This window comes from Malania oleifera, chromosome 5, assembly GCF_029873635.1.
Source record: "Malania oleifera isolate guangnan ecotype guangnan chromosome 5, ASM2987363v1, whole genome shotgun sequence".
Classification (NCBI taxonomy): domain Eukaryota; kingdom Viridiplantae; phylum Streptophyta; class Magnoliopsida; order Santalales; family Ximeniaceae; genus Malania; species Malania oleifera.
Genome location: NC_080421.1, coordinates 71,059,582 through 71,080,281, shown reverse-complemented (window position 1 = coordinate 71,080,281; position 20,700 = coordinate 71,059,582). Strand labels below are relative to the sequence as shown.

Genomic DNA, 20,700 nt, shown 5'->3' with positions numbered 1-20,700 from the left:
TTATGATTGTATGGTGTAAGAAAGGTTTTAATCTATCTCAGCGAAAATGTACATGGAATTTCTAAGTGAGATTGGTATGTTGGGAGCTAAATAAAATGTTTTTCCTTTAGTGTCCTTAACACTTTGTGAGCTTCTGTATGAGGGCTTTGGTCATTGTACTATGGAATTCTATGGATTGGCCTGCCCCCAACTTAGCTTTCTTGAAGCTGTTGGTGAACAAATGCCAAAAATATTCATTCACAATGTTTGTGTTTGTGTTTTGATTTGATCTTTATGATCATAGCCATGGTCTTAAATTTCCACAAAATCGTCGAAATTTCCATCAAAATTTCCGATTTCTGTCACCCTCGAAATCAAAATGGCAGTCGATTTCCGTCTTGCATAATTTCCGTCGAAATCTCAATGAACCATCCGAAATTTATTGAAATCTCGAAATTTTAGCAAAACTTATTGAAATTTAACTATACAATGAAATTTCCTCAGAATTCAAATGAGAGATTTAGGAGTGAAGCGAATTTCTCTCTTAATTTATTTTATTTTTTTTATTGAAACAAAAGATTATTACAAGTGCTTTTGAAATTATATGAAAAAATAAACTTAAAGCAACACTTTATTTAACCATTCATCTCTAAATGATTATTATTTGTATAATAAATAATATTTAAATGATTTATGAATTTCATTTGTATTAAATGAATATGTTTAATGTACATTATATTACAAATATGTTTGATGCACATACTATATTACAACTTTTCCACCTCATGCACAACATAGATGAATTTAATTTGTAATATGTTAGTTTTAAAACATATATTATTATGTTTGTCAACCATTTCTAAAGTTTCACAAAGAATTCCATGCTTTACTACTGATTTCCATTATTTTCGAAATCGAAATCGAAATTGGAATCAAAATTGAAATTATCATTGAAATTTCCGTACTTTTGGAGCTTTGAAACTTGAGTCGAAATCAAAATTTAAGACCTTGATCATAGCATTATCTTTCATCTAACATTAATGTAAATCACATACTAACCTTGCTTTTTAACTTTCAAAATAAACATGAAATATGACACCAGTAAGTTGTAGCTTGGTATTCAACTGTTGTCTAATGGCTACAATTCAAAACATTGGGTGTTTAGCCATCTTCTTTCTATTTCTTGAATAACAAATAGTAGTTATCAAGTTGCATTATTTATTGCCTTTATGTCCTTTTTGCAAAATGAACTGCCTCTCTCTCTCTCTCTCTCTCACTCTCTTAATTCATTTTTTAAATTTCGGATTTAGAATGTACTAATGAGTATAATCTGCTTAACTTCGTTCTCTGCAGCCTGCCATTGCTGTTGCAATTAGAGAGCAACTTTATGAGGTTTGGAAATTTTTACTTGTTTCTATTGTTCAGTTTCCACAAAATTGTTGAAGTTTTGGTTTCCACCTCCTTCATTACTTTTACTTTGCTGCTCTCTGTTCTAGGTTGCAGTTCAAGGTGTAGCTTCAGCACGGGAAACCCGAATAAGCAAGAAGGGTCGCAGAGGGGCTGAACATCTCCCTTCTAGGTTTGTTTTTAATTCAACTGTTCCCCCCCCCCCCCCCTCTTTCTTTCAGCTTTTAGGACGTGAGGAGTGGTTATCTGATTTGATAAATATTGATTGGGGGGGCGGGGGGGTGGTGGGTGGGTTGTAGGTCAAACTTCCATTATTGTTGTTAATAACTAATCTCTTCATCTCTCTCTGTGGGGCATGCCTCCACAGTAAAGCAGGCAGTACTGCATTGGACGTGATGAAATTATTTGGTAACAAGACCAGTGCCCTTCGGTAAGACTACTCATTTTCTACCTATTTTTTCTGGGGAATATTTTTGCCAGACGAAACTTGAGGAATTCTTTATATACTGTCATTGGGGGGGGGGGGGGGGGGAGGGGAGTAGAAATACCTTACAATGTTAATGTGATTATACTGCAACCTCAATATGTATGACAGTTAGTCTTGCCTGTGGTCCTGTCCTTCTGGACGTCTTCTCTATGCAGGATCGAGTCTTCAAGTTATGGTACTTCAAGTGCTTGGTGTGTAGGCTTGGCATTGGTTTGATAGTTTTATCACATAACAAAAGGGTTCGATTTGATCAGTTAAAGATGTATAAAGAAAAGGTAACAACCTATGCACAAGGCTCCCATGCCATCAGGGGTTTGGTGGATCCCAAAAATATTATATCCATCTAAATGGTAAGATGGATTGCTTTGTGTTGCTCAATGCTCATGTTAAACTAGCAAAGCCTCATGCTAATGCTTACTGCAGACTGAGCATAACAATATGTGAACAGCCCTTGTCTTGATGGGGGTTGCCTATGGATTAATTCTAGGTGATCATACACTACTTGAAGATTTGGATATGAGGGATTTTATGACTATGGATTAATTCTAGGCAATCATACACTAAATAAAGATTTGGATATGTGGGATTTTATTTTAGAAAATTTTGTACTTTCTGTTTTGATCTTTAAGTTAGTTTGGTTTATTTTAAGTATTACATTTGTGCAACAATAATCATGCAATTAAATTGATTTAGTTCCTGTACCCAACCCTTACCCCCCAACCTCTATAGTTTCTCCTTCATCTTTTGACAGTTTTTCCCCCCTTCTTATTATTTTCCTTTCGCGCTATTTCTTCTCTTTCTTTGTATTCTTTCTCTCACCTCTCCCCTATTTTTTGTTATATCTCTACCCCTTCCCTCTGCATAAAAATAAAAAAATGAAAAAATCTCTGAGGATGGATCTTGTGATATATCAAATGTCAAGGGAACATTGTCTCATTCTTCCCTCTCTCACATTCTCCCCTTTTTCCTTTTCATCTCTCCTACGGTATTTTCTCATGAGATCTACTTCTGAATGGCATGGCTAGAGAGATCTTAGCAAAATTGTCTAGATTGAAGGAAAGACCTTTGGTGTTTTGTTGATTGTTGAGTGAATAGTAATATTGGGATCTAGTATCTAAGCCCATTGATACACTTGTGTATCCTAATATTAGGTTATTTGGAGTGAAACAGTGATGTTAGGATGTCGGACCTAAGCCCATTGATACACCTATGGATCCTAACATCGAGTTGCTTGGAGATGATTGGGAATTGATGTCAAATCCTTAACCATACAAAAGGCTAGTTTGGAAGCTTATCTTTGCTTACTAGGCAAGACATTGCCTTCATACATTGTGTCGTTAGTTTCTTAGACTCACCTTAAATTAGTCACTGGAATGTAGATATGCACATGTTGAGGTATCTCAAAGATTTACTAGGTTGAGGACATTATATTAAACCACAACTATAATTTGATCTGGGGATGCACATATGCTCATTGGGCTGGATATACAAGATATTGTGTTTTTGTTCACAAAAATCTGATATCTTAGGAGAGTAAGACGCAAATGCAATGGGTAGTTGCACGGTCTAGTGCTGAATCAGAATCATGCTTATGCTACTTGTCAGTTGATTTGGTTGAGGAATATGTTGGTGGAGTTTAATTTCCTCATTTAATAGCCTATGGACTCAGTATGTGTTAATGAAGCTGTTGTCTATATTGTTCAAATCCAGTGTTTCATGGGATAACAGAGAGTGTGAAGTTGATGGAAATGTTACCCATGTGAGACCGTGGAAGTTTGTTTCCTAGGTGTCTTGTCATTTCTTTCCTTTTATTCGCCTTAAAGTGGGTAATGGTGATAGAATTCAATTTTGGGGGGATTTTTCGGTGGGTGAGACACTATTGGAGTTGTTGATTGTCTTGTTTATTATACTATATTTTGTTCATAATGCACCAATTTCAGCTTTCTATTATTTAGAAGGGGCTCGTTTTCTTGAGATCTCCATTTCTTTAGGAGTCTCAATGAAAGAGAGGTTGGTATTGAGTGTATTGGATTCTCTTTTTCCTACTTTGAAGGAGGATGCGAGGGTTTGGATTGCGGATTCATCAGGATCTTTCTCTTCAAAGTCTTTTGCTATTCATCTTATAAAATATTAAAATCTTCAAACCCTAGCCCTTCCCTTTTGAAAAAATCTGTTTGGAAAGAAAAAGTTCCTTTTCAAAATCTAGGCTTTTATATGGATTTTTGTTCTTAAAAGAAAATGCATTATCAGCACGGACGTGACTTTCAATGAAGTTGAGATGTTGAAGTCTCAAAAGGAGTCATTAGAAGAAAAAAAAAAAAAAAGATCCAAATGTCAAGAAGAAGGTGGATCTTGAGGTAGAGCCTTCCAAAGAAAACTCAGTTGACTAGGAAGAAGAGCAAACTCCAAGGGAGAAAACAGATGCACCACAATTGCAGCACTATCAGTTGGTTAGAGATAGGCAAAGGAGTGGGATAACACCTCCTCAAATGTATGGCTATGTAGACTTGGTTTCATATGCTCTAAATGTTGTTGATGAAATTGGTAGGTGTGAGCCATAGTCATATAGTGAAGCATAGCTTGATTCATATTCTACTTGCCATTGTTGCTCACTTTGATCTAGAACTTGAGTAGTTGGATGTCAAAACAGCCTTCCTGCCCGGTGATCTTGGGGAACAAATCTACATGAAGCAGCCCAAGGGGTTCAAAGCTTAAGGTAAAGAAGATCATGTCTGCCTACTAAAGAAATCTTTATATGGCCTAAAACAGTCTCCTAGAAAGTGGTATAAACGGTTTGATAATTTTATGCTTGAAAATAATTACTCTAGGAGTAAGTATGATAGTTGTGTGTATTACAAGAAACTCGTAGATGGGTTATTTATTTATTTGTTGTTGTATGTTGATGACATGTTGATTGTTTGTAAGAACATGTAAGAAATCAACCTTCTTAAAGCTCAATTGAGTAAAAGTTTGAAATGAAGAATTTGGGAGCTGCAAAGAAAATTCTGGGAATGGAGATCTACTGAGACAAAAAAACGGGCACTTTGTTTTTGTCACAGGAAAAGTACATAGAGAAAGAGCTATAGCGTTTTGGGATGCAAAATGCAAAGTCTATCACAACTCCATTAACTTCTCATTTTAGACTCTCATTGGCTTTATCACTGCAGACCGAGGAGGAGGTGGAGTACATGACTAATGTCCCTTATTCTAGTGCAGTTGGCAGTCTCATGTATGCAAAGATATGCACTAGACCAGATATTTCACAAGCTGTCAGTGTTGTAAGCAGGTACATGACGAATCCTGGAAAAGTCCATTGGGGAGTCACCATCTTGTTCATAGTTGCAAGCCAACTCACCATCATGTTCACAAATCTCCACTTTTGTCTTAAATTATCCATAACTTCATCTCCGATGCTATCCTCTGTGTCCCTCATTTGATGTGTACTCCAATCAAGTCCACGCAATGCCTGAACTTGCTAACTGGAACTGACTTGGTCAACATATATGCGGGATTGTCTGCTGTAGAAATCTTCTCAACTTTAATAGTTCCTTGTGTGACAACATCTCTGATAAAGTGCATCATGACATCAATATGTTTGATTCTTTCGTGAACCATAGGATTCCTCGTTTCATGGGCTCTCCTCTATGCATTTGAAGAGTATACAACTTTTTATTTAGACACAGACGATTTGTGAGTGACTTTGTCATGAACAAACTTTCCAGTTTCAGCCATAGCTTAGCAGCTGAAGTTTCTTTAGACACTTCTGCAAAACTTTGTCGTCCAAGGACAACAAAGGGGCACTGTGTGCTTTCTCCATGATTTTATCTTTTTGGCCTTTTTCAGAGTCTTCGGCAACGTTTCTCATCCTTTCAAGGCTTTCGACAAACCTTGATGAACAAGTAGAGCCCGCATCTTGACCTGCCACAAACTAAAATCATTTTCTCCATTAAATTTCTCCACATCATATCTGGAAGTAAAATTCACCTCTATAGCTATAACCTTTTCGATTCAAGCGTACCCAAAGAGATCAAGTTCGTCTTCAATTCTAGAACATGCTTGACATTTGTTAATGTTCTTACAATCCCATCAAACATCTTGATTCTAACTGTGCCAATACCGACAACTTTGCAAGCCACATTATTGCCTAGTACACCTTGCCCCCATCCAAGGATTGGTAGGTAGAAAACCAATCCTTATTAGGACACATGTGATATGAACACCCGGAATCAAGAATCCACTCATTGCCTCAGTCATGTTCTGAGACTGTAAGAACATCCGCATTGTCATAGCCATTTGCTACAGCCGCATCTCTAGATTCGGGAATCTTCTCTTTATCTATCTCCTTTGCCTATCTCTAACCAGTTGATAGTGCTGCAATTGTGGTGTATCTATTTTCTCCCCTAGGGTTTGCTCTTCTTTTTGGTCAACTGAGTTTTCTTTGGAAGGCTCCACCTCAAGCTCCACCTTCTTCATGACATTTGGGTCTTTATTTTCTTCTGATGGCTCCTTTTGAGGCTTCAACATCTCTGCTTCATTGAAAGTCACGTCCTTGCTGATAATGCATTTTTTGTTAGCTGGATATTATAACTTGTATCCTTTGACACTGTCAATATATTCGAGAAGAGATGCATTTCATCGCCCTTGGCTCAAGTTTTCCTTCGTTCACATGAGCATAAGCAGGACAACCAAAAATTCTTAAATTTTCATACTTAGTAGGGGTATTCGACCATACCTCCTCATGAGTCTTGAAACCAATGGCCGAAGATGGACATCTGTTGACCAAATAACAAGCAGTGTTGACAGCTTCATCTCAGAATTCTTGATAATCCGGCATTAGATAACATGCATCTAGCTCTCTCTAAAAGAGTTCTGTTCATCCGTTCCGCAAGCCCATTTTGTTGTGGAGTGTCTTACTGTGCGGTGTCTGACAATACCATGATCCTTGCAAAACTTTTTGAATTCACCACCACAAAACTTTGAACCATTGTCAGTCCTCAATCGCTTGATTTGCTTTCCAGTCTGCTTCTCAATCAAAGCTTTCCACTGTTTGAACTTGACAAAGACTTCATATTTTTGCTTCAGATAAAGATCCAAACTGTCTTTGAATAATCATCAATGAAAGTTAACATATACCTGCCACCCCTATGAGAAGAAACTCGAGGACCCCATAAATCTGAATGGATATAATCCAAGGTGCCCTTTGTCTGATGAACAACAATGTTGAACTTTACCCTACACTGTTTTCCAAATACCCAGTGCTCGCAAAAATCCCACTTTCCAACTTGTTGTCCACAAAGTAGTCCCTGCTTGCTCAACTCGGCTAAACCCCTCTCACTGACATGCCCTAACCGCATATGCCATAATTTGGTGACATTAGATTTTGAACTTGATGATACAGCAACAGTTCCTATAATTGTGCTCCTTTGTTGCGTGTAAAGGCCGTTGAATTTCTTCCCTTTCATCACAATAAGTGCCCCGTTAGAAATTCTTATAGCTCCACCTTCACCTCTGTAGCTATAACCTTTCGAATCAAGCGTACCCAAAGAGATCAAGTTCTTCTTCAATTTTGAAACATGCCTGACATCTGTTAATGTTCTTACGATCTTGTCAAACATCTTGATTTTGACTGTGTCAATACCAACAACTTTGCAAGCCACATTATTCCATTTTATTTCTACACCTAATGTATACCTAAAGGCAAGAATAGTGAAGGATGGCGAAGCTTCTTCAAAGCCCTTCTAAAGGTTTCAATTGAACCTGCTGACGGAATTACGTTCCAGTGTACAAAGTGTGGCTCCTTGAACCTCATTAGCCACAAAGAAGCAATTTTTGTCAATGTCATCAGTACAACACTGGTGGAAGGTGGGGAGATTGGTAGAGAGGGACAAATCCCTTGATTTTAGGGGCAGAAGGACAGCTTTTTGTTATAGTTCAAATTTCAAATTTGCTTCCTACTTTGATTTTAGGGTGGGGGAAGGGAGGAATGGGCCTGCCTTTAGTGGGCCACACTATTTATTAAAAGAAAATGGGGGAATTGGGTCTAGCCAAATTCAAAAGAAGTCTCTTCGTGGACTTAAGGAAGGAGGCCCATTAATCGAGAGCACAGTGAGAGTAAGCTTGCTGGAAGGTGAGGGAGGTAAGAATTGGAACCTAGGTGAACTCCTGATTCCTCTAGGTGTAGCATACATGGAAGGAGATAGACTTCAACTAATTCTCAGAAGGTCCCTTAACCTAAAGACAAGATTGGTAATTATGAAGAATTGTGTTTGAATGCAAGGGCGAAGAGGAGTACTATTGCTAAAGGGGCTATGAAGCACATAGCAAAAGGCAATTTGAAGAGGGATATAATAGACTACTTGAATCATAAATCTCTATATCAAAAAGGCATTTGCAACCAATTGGAAGTTGATCCATCAAGCTACAAAGGAATTGAGAGTGGTGTTCATAAGGGTCTTTTTCCTCCAATACTGTCCAGTTTTGAGGCAGTAAACGGGGATGGGAACAATGATGATGAGGAAAAGTTCTCAAACTTGGAAGATGAATTAAGTAGCTTCTGTGACCCTGAAAATGGTATGTTGGTTGATCAACTACGTGCTGATCTAGTCATGGAAGGAGAGCAATGATTGGGATCAACTCTTAGAGAGAATTTTTGCAAATGAAGGGGAGGAGATGTCAAAGCAGAGCGTAATTCCCTCACAAGAAACTCAATATTTGGGGGAACAAATCTTTTACAGTCTGTTTGGCATAGCTATTGTTTTCTGTTTCGATTTCTCCACTGTGAAAAAATAGATTACAAAAATGCATTTGTTTCTATTGTTAGTTTTTTGTTTCTGTTGTCGGTTTTTAGCTGTTTGCCAAAAAATTGAAAACTATATTTTATGGTTTTCAGTTTTGGTAACATGTTGCCATAAATTTTAATATCCAAAAATAGTTTTATGGATTAAATTATTCATTTTTTACACTTTATTTAATCATATGAATTTAAATATAATTAATATAAAAATATACATAAATTTCAAAAAATAATAATAAAGGCAATTACAAAATAAAAAGGCCGTACCTAGTGCACAAGGCTCCCACTTTGAGTGGGGTCTGGGAGAGGTGGATGTTGGCAAGCCTTACCCCCATTTTTGGAGAGGCCACTCCCAAGTCTCGCATCTGAGACCACCCATATTGAGATGGAGGCACTTGCCATTGTACCAAGGCACGACCTCTAAAGCCAATTACAAAATACTTTTACTATTTTTCAATTGTCATGTCCAATAAAATTTTTATTGTAAAGTAAATTTTGGAACTAAAACAAATAAGTAAAATAATTATAATCAATTTTATTTTTATTATAGTACTTTTTTAATGTGTATTATGTGTAATTTTATTATTTTAATCATATTTTTACAAAATATTTTGATGTAAAGATGAAAATGTGCATTTTTTTAAATTAAGTTCTTAATTTGTACTAGTTTTATAAATGTTAACTAAATAGGTTGCTAGTTTTTGGTTTTTAGTTTTTGTTTCTAGCTTTTAATTTTCGTTTCTGGTTTTCATTTCTCTAATTTTTGACAGTGATACCAAATGACCCCTTAATTGCCTTCTAACATTGAGCTAGTGGATGAAGATACTACGTGTTAGATTACCACTTTACCTAAAAACTTAAGCTGTAAGGTTATGGGCCAACAATGTATGTCAAGCTTTAACACGACCTTGCACGTGCAGTCCAATAGTACGTGGAGACATAAACAAATAATAAATAACACTCATTATAAGGAATACAATAATTTTTTCTTTTTTTTCTTTAAAACACCACACAATAAACACAAACAACAAGATTAGAACCCATAACCCCTTGATAACTAGCTCTGATACCATGTTAAATTAACACTTTATCCAAAAGCTTAAGCTATTAGGTTATGGGCAACAATGTATATCAAGCTTTAACACTGTGGATTGTGGGGGGTGACTTCAATGCAGTGAGGTTTCCTTGGCCAAAAAGGGGGATGGTAGGGTTACTCCAACAATGTAGAAGTTTGATTTATTCATTAGGGAAAAGGGCTTGAGGACTATACTTTGAGTAATACTAATTTTTCTTGGTTAGTGGGCGGAGCTAGGGCCGTGGATAGTAGACTTGATAGTTTCTTGTTCTTTACGAGTGGGAGGATGAGTTTCCTAGTCTTTCCCAAGTTGCTCTACCTAGATCCACCTTTGACCACTTTCCTATTCTATTGGAATCTAGGAAGGTGTCTTGGGGTTTGAAAACATATGGCTGGATCACAATACTTTCCTACCTTTGGTGAGGGATTCTTGGAGTGAGGAGGTGGATAGGGTTCGGGAAGGCTTTAGATTTATGAAGAAATTGAACAGGTTAAAAGAAAAATAGAAAGAGTAGAACAGGGAGGTGTTCGGAGGCATTAGATTAAAAAAACTAGTATTTTAGGAGTTAGTTGAGTTGATAGAAAGGAAGAAGTTATTAACCTCACTAGGGAGGAGAAGCCGTAAAAAGTTTCCTTAAAGAATGAATTAGAAGAGGTATTTTTAAGGAAATGAGAAGTTGGAGGCAGAAGACGAAGTTTAAATGGGTAAGAAATGGTGATTGTAATTCTAGACTTTCTCATTGGATAACAAGTGGGAAAATGGGGAAAATTTTGATTAGGGAGCTGGAGTTGGATAGGGGGAAATTATGTCGGATAATGGCAGTATAGCTTCAGAGATCACTGATTTTTTACTTTAATTTGTTTTATAAGGGCGGAAATAGACCAATGGTGGAAGGATTAGAGTGGGACCCTTTTTTTTATGATAAGATAGCTTGGTTGGGGAGACCTTTCGAGGAAGAGGAATTGAGGTCTACCATCTTGGGATGGAAAAGGACAAAGCTTCAAAGCTGGATGGTTTCAATATAGCTTTCTTTCAAGAATGTTGGGCGGTGGTTAAGGATGACTTGGTGAAGGTTTTTAATGGATTTTGCTGGAATGTTAGTCTAGTATCTAGATTTAATAAAATAATCACTAAAGTACTAGCTAAGGTTGAGTGTAGTGCTTGACAAGACTATTACTAAGGCCCAAAGTGCGTTCATGGTGGGGAGATAGATTGTGGATGCCATTTTGATCATGAACAAAGTCATTGAGGTATAGGAGAAGGAAGAAGGGGCTTATTTTTAAGTTGGACTTAGAGAAAGCCTATGATAGGGTTAGCTGGAACTTCTTAGATAAGATTTTTTTGAAGAATTATTTTAGAGAGAGATGGCATAGTTGGATGCCATTCTGATCATTAACAACCTTTTGCAAAAATGTAACGTAAGGTTGCGTACTATAGACCCATTGTGGTCCGCCCCTACCTCGGACCCCGCATACGCCGGAGCTTTGTGCACCGGGCTGCCCTTTTTTTTTTCTTGGATGGCATAGTTGGATGAAAGGTTGTATGTCGTATGTGTTTTATTAAGTGCTAGTGAATGGTGAGCCTGAATCTTGGTTTAGTTCTACGGGGGGGAATGGCAAAGGAACCCTCATTCCCCATTTTTTTAATTTTAGTGGCAGATGCCTTAAATAGGATAGTTGATGGAGCTGTGGTTAGATGTAAGTGAAAGGTTTGGGAGTGGGGAAGAGGAGTTAATGGTTTCACACCTCTAGTTTGCTGAAGACACTATTTTTTTCTTAGAGGATTGTAGGCCTTTTAATATATATATATATATATATATATATATATATATATTGGGGCTTCTACATATTTTCGAAAGGGTTTTGAGGCTTGAGATTAATATGGGAAAGAATGATAACACGACTATTAATATGTTGGTGGAGTTAGGGAGTTATCCTTAGAGGTCGTGTGCGTTGCATTGGACTGGCTGTTATCCTAGTTAGGGAATCCTTTTGGGGGAGGGGGGTAATATGCTAATCTTTGGGATATGGTCCTTGAAAGAGTGTCCTAGCATTTAAATGGGTGGAAGGGTGCTCTTTTTTTGTTAGGAGGTAGGGTTACTCTAATTCAAGCTTGTCTTTCTAATATCCTATTGTATTTTGTTTCTATTGGCCGGTGAAATTGAGAGAATCATAAAACATTTCCCTTGGTCAGGGGTGGGAGGATTTAGGGACCATTTGGTGAGGTGGGACGTGGTTTGTAGGTCAAAGCGGAAGGGTGGTTTGGGTCTTGGAAATTTGGTGCAAAAAACATGACTCTCTTAGCTAAGTAGCTGTGGCGATTCCCACTAGAATATTCTTGCCTGTGGCATAAAGTTAAAAAAAGCAAGTTTGGACTTGATGAGAATGGGCAAGATACTAATTTGGGTCCTTGATGTTCTTCGAAAAGTTCGTGGAAAGCTATTTCTCAAATTTATTCCCTCTTTATCCCCTATACTAAACTTTTCTTGGGTAGGTGTTGTAATATTCGATTTTGGAGAGACCTTTGGTTGGGGGATGTTTTGTCCACCTCTTTTCCGCCTATTTCATTTGAGCTTAGAATTGGATGGATCTATTTCTTCTTTTATTGTAGAGCCGGGTGGTCCTTTACCTTCATGGGATTTTTAGAGACCCTTGAATGATAGGGAGACGTAGGAGTCTTGTTGAATATTGTTGAGTCATTTTCGAAGCTAATAGTTGCTTTTGGTCTTTGAACCCCTTGGGGTTTTATTCATGCAAATCTTTTTGTGAGTTGCTGACTAGCATTAATTTTTCTTTTCCCCTTCATAAAACTATTTGGAAGACTGAAGTCTCCCCTAAAATCAAAGCTTTTCTCTGGCTAGTTGTGCTTAATAAGGAAGGTACTAGCACCCCTTACACACCTGTCCTTTTGAACAGCACCATGATAAACTCAGGATATTCAAACATTAATCAAGCAAAATCTTTGACTCTTCACTTTGATAAGTTAGGTTACCTTTCATTTAATGTTGTTCAACCGTATGACCATTGAGTATCTCGTCAAATTTGTAAGGCTTCCCTCACATCGAGAATCCTAGGAAGAACGTTAGCACACCACTTCTAGGTTTCATCACCAGAGATACAAGGACCCTTATTAACTACTCTAGATTCAAACTCGCTCATTGATTGTCCAATTAATTCTAAATTGACCCTAAATACTAGCTAAATTGACCATGAACAAAATAGGGCGTCAACAACTACCCCACTTTATATGTTTTCTACCATGAATACTTAGGAAGTTTCCTTCATGAAATAGGAGACATAAGAAGACAAAGACCACTATTTTATCATAGGGGCAGTTTAGCCAATTACATAAGTAGGCGTTGGGAGAAAACAAGGGTCGAGATGGACCAGCCAATAAGGTTCATGTGACCATGGCAAGATTTAGGGACTACACTGAAAGATATGGTAGTGTTTTAAGAAGAATACGACCTGCGCTATGTGTGAAGTAGTATTGCAATAGTGAGAGTAGTCAAAATTGTGCTGTGGATAAGGATAGGAGAAGAGACTAGTTGGTAGGAAATTGTCAACTACCTAAGGTCAAAATATGATAAGCCACCTAGTAAGATCCTAATTAATAACACAGGGGTTGCCCTAAACTTGAAAAGATAGGAGGACACTTCGTAAGTTCTTAGTCAATTGCACAAGGGTTTCTAGAAAGATAAAAATTGAAGGAGCCATTAGTAAGATGATTATCTAAAGATATAGGGCCGCCTAGTAAGTCCCTAGTTAATTACATAGGGATTTCCCGAGATGAAAAGTTAAAAAGAGTCCCTTGTTAAGATCCTAGTCAATTACACAGGGATTACCTATGGTTGAAAAGATATGGGTCGCTTGGTAAGTTCCTAGTCAATTACATAGGGGTTTCTAGAAAGATAAAAGTTGAAGGAGTCACTTGGTAAGATCCTAGTCGATTACACAGGGATTACCTACGCTTGAACATATATGGGGCTGCTTGATAAGTTTTTAGTTAATTACACAAGGGTTTCTTGAGATGAAAAGTTAAAGGAGTCACCTGGTAAGATCTTAGTCAATTACATAAGGATTACCTATGCTTGAAAAGATATAAGACTGCTTGGTAAGTTCCTATTCAATTACAGAAGGGTTTCTCAAGATGAAAAGCTACAGGAGTCACAGGGATTACCCAAGTTTGAAAAGATATGGGGCCACTTGGTAAGTTCCTAGTCAATTATACAGGGGTTTTCTAAAATGAAAAACCAAAGGAGTCACCATTACACTAGGATTACCTACGCTTGAATAGATATAGAGCCGCCTAGAGTATTCATAGTCAATTACATAATTAACTAGGAGTTTCTCGAGATGAAAAGCTAAAGGAGCCACTTGGTAAGATCCTAGCCAATTACATAGGGATTACTTATGTTTGAAAAAATATGGCCACTAGCGGGGATTAATTTTCTTAGAGCAGAGGGAAAAAAAGAAGAGAGATGTGGTGAAAGGACTACTTACTAGATCAATAGGTTGTGGTTAGATGATTACTCAACATCTATGTATTTGAAAAGATGTAATGGTTGGATGACTATCAACCATCTCTACAAAAGGATATAAGATACGCAATGGCGAATGACTACCAACCATATCTATGCTTGTAGTGATTGGATGACTACCAATGATAATTATGCTTGTAGTGATTGGACGACTGCCAGCCATATTTGCAAAAGGATGAAAAGACACAATGGTGGATGACTACAGATCAGATCTACGCTTGCACAGATTGGATGATTGCCCTAGATTGGATGATTGCCAACCATTTCTACAAAAGGATGTTAAGATGCAATAGTGGACGGTTACCAACCATATCTACACTTGTAGTGATTGGATGACTAGCATCCATCTTTGCAAAAGGGTGAAAAGATGCAGTGGTGGACTACTATCAACCATGTCTATGCTTTAAAAGAATGCAATGATTGGATGACTACCAACCATACTTGCAAAATGATAGAAGAAACATAGTGGTGGACACCTGCCAACCATAAACGTAGTGGTGGACACCTACCAACCATATCTGTAAAGGGATGAAAAGACGTAGTGGTGGCCTACTATGAACCATGTCTACGCTTGTAGTGATGGGATGACTACCGATCATCTTTGGAAAAGGATAGAAGATACGTAATGGCAGACAACTACCAACCATCTCTACCAAAGGACTTTGATTCATTGTGTGGTTGTCTTGTGTCAAATACCTCTTTTAAGGTTTCCAACACTATTACTATGGCATTTCCAACAATATTTGTAAGTTTTGAGATTCTACTAGCTTTTTCCCGGATCAGTCACTTAGAAGTCGTAGAACAAATTGTTTGGCCTATTTTGAGAGAGTGGGTACATTCAAGCTCATTAGAGGCTTTTTTTCCTTCTTCTTTCATAGGTTTTGTGGAAAGGGTGGTAACTGATTGTCAAGCTATTTGGCTTTTGCTGTTTTTTTAGGGCATTGATTGTAAAGGGATGCATGCATTTTCAATGGAAGTTTTTGGACTATCATTGCTTTGTGATGGAATTGGTTTCTTAGCTCTTCTTTGGGCTTTCTCCACTGTTAGTTTCAACTTTCATGGGTACAACTTTTCTGATTTTCAGCAGGATTGATGGGGCATTGGGCATTGTTGCTCTAATGTTGTTTCTTTTTTCTTCTTTTTTTTTTTTTAATCTGTTCTTCTTCTTACCTTTGCATCTATCTTTTCTTTTGTTTTGGGAGGATACCTTCCTCTCCGCTTGGCATCTCTTTTCTCTCAATGAAAAATTTTCTTTTATTAAAAAAGCAATATTTGTTGCCAATCTCCTATTTGCTTTGTAAGGTTTATATCAAATTTAAATTAAAATATTACCCTCACAGATTGACCTTTACTTAAGTAGGCAAACACAGTTGGAATTGGTGGAAAAGGGTTTATAAGAAAATTAAGGTGGCCAGCTTTTTCATAGGTTTGATAATGAGTATGGCTGCACGCAAAACCCCCAAAAGTTCCCAACAGTTTGCTTTTGTTTTTTGTAATATTTCATCCTTGTTCAAGTTTTGAAGAGAACTTTTAAATCATGCATTATTATGGTTGATTTGTGGATTCAGTTTAAATATATCCCATTCTGAAATTTTTTTTATTTGAATCAATTTCAATATTTGTTGTGTAGGAATCATGTTTTCCAAAAATTACGCCTGAATAGGAGACTTGAGGTTTAATTGCCTCTTTTTTTGAGATTTAATTGCCTCTTTGTTTGCTTCTCAATGCATCAGGAAGAGAAAGGAGTGGGATGTTTATGAACCCATTGTCGATCTTCTATCCAATGAGGAAGTGGATGCCCTCGAAGCAAAAGAGGAGAAGAATGCTAGGTGAATTGGTGCGGCTGTACATGTAAGGTAATTCGGCCGGTAGAGGAATGGTGCATCTTCCATTTTCTCCCCCACTGTACCCTCCCCGCTTATCCATTTTTAATCTTCAAATTTGTGCCATTCCAACAGGCAGGAGACTGTAGCTGAGATGATGTTTCTTCTTCCAAAGCCTGACTTTCTTGGCCCTCGTTGAAGCTCACGACAGCGAGAGAGTTTGCTGCTGTTGTCTCTGACCCATGACGGGCATCAATATAGAGGGCAGCAGCCTTTTCTTCTGAACTACTCTCTCCCTTCAGTTTTTGAGGTGATGCGTCGGCCATGGGCTCTCTGGCTTCCGCTGCTTTGAAAAATGTCCTGCTGGAACTGAGATTGTTAGCAAGCATTAGATGACCGTAAATAAATAAAAGACATTAAATTCCAAAGTCTTCTGTTAAACATAAACAAAGGTGAGCGCCTTTTCTCCTACTAACATACATATTGGTGTTCTTTTTGTACTACAAACTTAAATATAGTATTTTGAAAATTTAAAAATTTTCATTTCAAATACAAATTGGATACCCAATATTGGATTAGTTTGGTAGAATAATTATGTGGATTTGTTAATATTCATTTTTTTTAAGTCCACCCAACAAATCCTCTCTCTCTCTCTCTCTCTCGCTCTCTCTCGTCTCTCTTCGAATCTATGATTCAAATGTTATAAACATTATAAACAATTTTTACTCTTATGTTTGTTGAATTCCAAATAAGAACTGCTCTTGGCACTCCGCATTTATTTTTTCATATAGCAAATGACAATTATTCCTTTATTTTTTTCCATTAAACTACAACTTTGCCCTTTTTCATTTGCAATTCAAAACGTTAAAAGTTAAAATTATCATTTAATATATGATAAAATAAATGTGTAGCGTCAATTGGTATTTTTTGAAGTGCTGGTGCTCCTTTTTTCATGAATTTGTCAATATAAATTACACATCGCCCTTTGAAATTTTTAATAATTACGAAAAAAAAAAAAAACTTCCCAAGGTGTAATTTATGGATTAAAAGAACCTTTTGTTAGTCAATCAACATGTGAAAAAAATGAATTTTATTCTCAATAAATCGATATTTAAAAAAGAGACTCAGTCATGTCTTTTGAAGAGGGTATGTGAAGTTAGGTGCAATTTGATTGAATGTGTAACAAGATTTCTCGATACTCTTTGATATATTGGAGTTCATTGTATCATATAAATATGGTGTATGAATCTTATTGTTGATGGTAGACTCATATTAACTAATATTTTTGAAATATTTTTGAAATAAGAGAGTAGATGATAATAAATGATCTTTGATGTAAGATATAAATGCACAATAAATGCTTCTTCAATGATTCAAGAGCAATAATTATTTTCTCCACAAATGATTTTTAAAACCAAGAGTATAGGAGAACCTAGGGTTTCTCTCATAAATGATTTTTCAAATAAGGAGAGTAGATGAGAGAAACTTGCACTTTGATTTGAGAAACGAGAGTATAAAACAATATTAGCAAAAGTTATTTTAAGTGCTTTGGGCAAGGTATTTATAGAGAAATTCAAAATGTGATTATTTTATGGCCATTGCGAATAAAGTAGTAATATAGTTTGAATTTTTATGACCTTTTTTGGCTCAAAATAAGCTCAAACTGAGAGTTCCGCTCGACTGGCCCACAGTCTGGTTGACTGGCTTAAGGCGATTTTTCTTTTTTGTGCGGTTCGATTGACTAGCCTATTGATCCGGTCGGCCGAATCTTCATTGTGTGAAGTTCGGTTGTCTGGGCTTTTACAAAAACAAAGTTCTAGCTAGGTGTTCTGTTCGGTCAACTGGGCTTAAAAGGCCAGTCGACTAGGCCTTCTACAAACTTGAGTTTTAGCCCTCTTTTGACCTCAAACATTTCAAACCTTTTTGTATGAGTTAAACTTTTTAAGCAAAAGGTTTTCTATGAAAAGATTGATTCTCTAAGGTCATTCTATGGTCTATATTGAGCTTCAAAATCAAATCATGTAAGACATGCATTTTCAATTTGAAACTAATGCATTACAACTAAAATAATAAATGTCTTCACTCATTTGCTCTTCAATTTTCTATGCACTAAGTTAGGTGATATGAACTTTAAATGCCTCATGACTTCCATTTTACCTTAACCCCATGAGCGTGCTGAAATGTAAACCTGTTCAAGTACTAAACGTACAAGTAAGATACTTGTGATTTGTTATTATCAAAATGGGATCGGACTTAAAAAGTCAACACATAGGATGAGAAGAGTAACAAGGCTGATATGGTAGAAAATGTTGTAATTCATATTGCGGAAGAAAAGGTTGAATGTTCAAAGAAAAATGAGAATCTGGAAAAAAGGAGGGTAAGGAGAAATTAACAATAAATCAAGTTAATTATTTTGATATACTTAGTTAAATAGTGGATGAATTTATTGGGATTGTGTCTAATAATGTTGAGGTTGATACAAAGAAACTACAAAGAAGGGAGATGTTGATGTTGCAACTGCTAATATAGGATACAATTGCAAGTGAAAATGGTTGTAGATGGTAGATAAGATGGTAAGAAGAAAGATTTGAATGGCAAAATGGATCCCCTATATTTGCAGAAGCTGAAAGTAGGGTTAAAAATCAATTGAAAATAGTTGTTGATTATTGTGTAAATAGTATGGGATTGCACTGCAAAATATATAAACGCACCAAACAATGAAGAACCAAAATATAATTCACACACAGAGTATATCTAAAAGCAACAAGAATCAACACCAAAATATATGTGGTTTGGTAAAACCTACATCCATAAAAGCAATAGGCAAAGGTTTCACTATGAAAAACAAAGTACACAATACAATGGTTTACAATGATCTTCTACTACCACAATATGCCCAGAAAGACATATTTAACAACCCACGGAGGCTTCCCTCCAAATACCCAACTGTTCTAACGTTCACATTCAAAATTTGAAATCATCCTCGCAGTCCCGAGAGCAATCGTTGACAAAAGGGTCAATTCGTTGACGATTACTAGTCCAATCGTTGACAAATGAGGTCTTTTTGTCGACGACTTCTGAATGTCTGAATTTTATCTGTGTTGGTCTGGGTGTGCGTCTAGAGGGGGGTGAATAGACGTCTTTCGCAGATATAAAACTTTTTCTACAATCAAAAAAATAACTTGGCAAGATGCAAGAGTATTACATCACAATTTATATTTAAGGCAAATAATAACAAACAAACAATGTTAAAGAGGAAGGAGAAGAAAAGCTTAACACGAAGATATTAACGTTGTTCAGAACCAAGCCTACGTCCATGCCTTGAGACCAACTCAAGGATTCCCCAAATCCACTAAGCAATCCTCCTTCACTGGCGGAGAAGCCTTTACAATCCAGCTGCTCACCGAGAGCTACAACAAGGTGCTCACCAAGAGTCACCTTACAAAGGCTCACAAAGAACCCTTCAACACATGAATCAAAACAATAAGATACAACTTCAATTTATTTTTTTTGAGCTGATATTACAAGTCAAAACCTCACACTACTCTCTTGTGAATGGTGTGTAAGACAAGAGTAAAGAGCAAGAGGGTATGAGTAAGAATGAAAACCCTAGAAATGAATGCTTATTCAATGTTCTTAACCATCAAGTACTTAACTAGTTAGAAATGAATGCACAATACTCATATTAAGGGGCAAACAGAGGAGCAATGTTGTAGGGACCCGAAAAATAAAAAAGGAAAATTTAGAAAGGGCAAAGCAGGGTTCGTCGACGAACTCCCTTGTACAGTTCGTGGATGAGCTTTAGTGTCTCGTCAATGAAGTGATACCGAGAGGGGTAATTTAGACCCTTTTGGTTCATCAACGAGCTTATCATCTTCATCGACGAACTCTTCTTCGGTTTGTTGATGAGTCCACGTGTCTCGTTGACGAAGCCACGTGACTAGCCACCAATAAATATGTAAAAATTAGATCTTTGGCAAAGAAATCAGTACCTGCGTCTTTCTCTCACTGAAATTTGGTCTCTCCACCTTCTCTCTAAGTTTTCAACTCAGTTTTTCCCCAATTCGATGATCATAAGTTACCACGGTGATCTTAGGGAGATTCTCCACAACTTAGCTGGAGCAGAATTTTGGTTTGAGGAGTTCAGGCACCATCCCAAAATTAGGGTAAGCAGGTTATTTTAGGGTTTTTGTAGTTATTAGGCTTTTTCTAAACTTAAATTTTGTATAAGATAGAAATATACTAGTGTTTGGGTTGATTAAATTAGGGCGTTGTGATTGCAGGGTTTGGGTTTCCAAACACCGTAGGCATGGGTTGAGGATCCCAGTAGGTGTTTTCCTAAGAACTCAGGTAATATTGATAAATAATTAATAGTTCAGAAATTTTATGAATAAAAGATAAATGTGAGCTTGGGGAGAAGACATATGGTTATTATTCTGAGATGGGTTAATTGAATTGGGAAATGCATATTATTACATGATTTTGTGTTTGGCGCGGCGGGCGTAGGAATATAATTGGAGTCAAATCTCCTAACCAATTAGGTAAGGGAAATATGTTATGCTAGTAAATTTAGAAATTTTATTAGTAAATTATAG

At 36.8% G+C, this 20,700-nt stretch overlaps 1 protein-coding gene across 6 annotated transcripts in view; it reads left to right on the top strand.

Moving 5' to 3' along the window:
- The window catches only part of LOC131155730 (chromatin structure-remodeling complex protein BSH), an 80,064-nt gene extending 63,381 nt beyond the window's left edge, over positions 1-16,683 (top strand). For 4 of the 6 annotated variants that reach the window (XM_058109092.1, XM_058109094.1, XM_058109093.1 and 1 more), the window contains exons 7-11: positions 1,333-1,371; positions 1,476-1,558; positions 1,754-1,816; positions 16,016-16,138; positions 16,241-16,683. In XM_058109092.1, coding sequence (XP_057965075.1) covers positions 1,333-1,371; positions 1,476-1,558; positions 1,754-1,816; positions 16,016-16,115 — 285 coding nt within the window. In that variant the 3' untranslated portion in view covers positions 16,116-16,138; positions 16,241-16,683. The remainder of the gene's footprint in view (positions 1-1,332; positions 1,372-1,475; positions 1,559-1,753; positions 1,817-16,015; positions 16,139-16,240) is intronic. The other 2 variants (XM_058109091.1, XM_058109089.1) reach the window with 1 other exon arrangement.
- Positions 16,684-20,700: the final 4,017 nt, after the last annotated feature.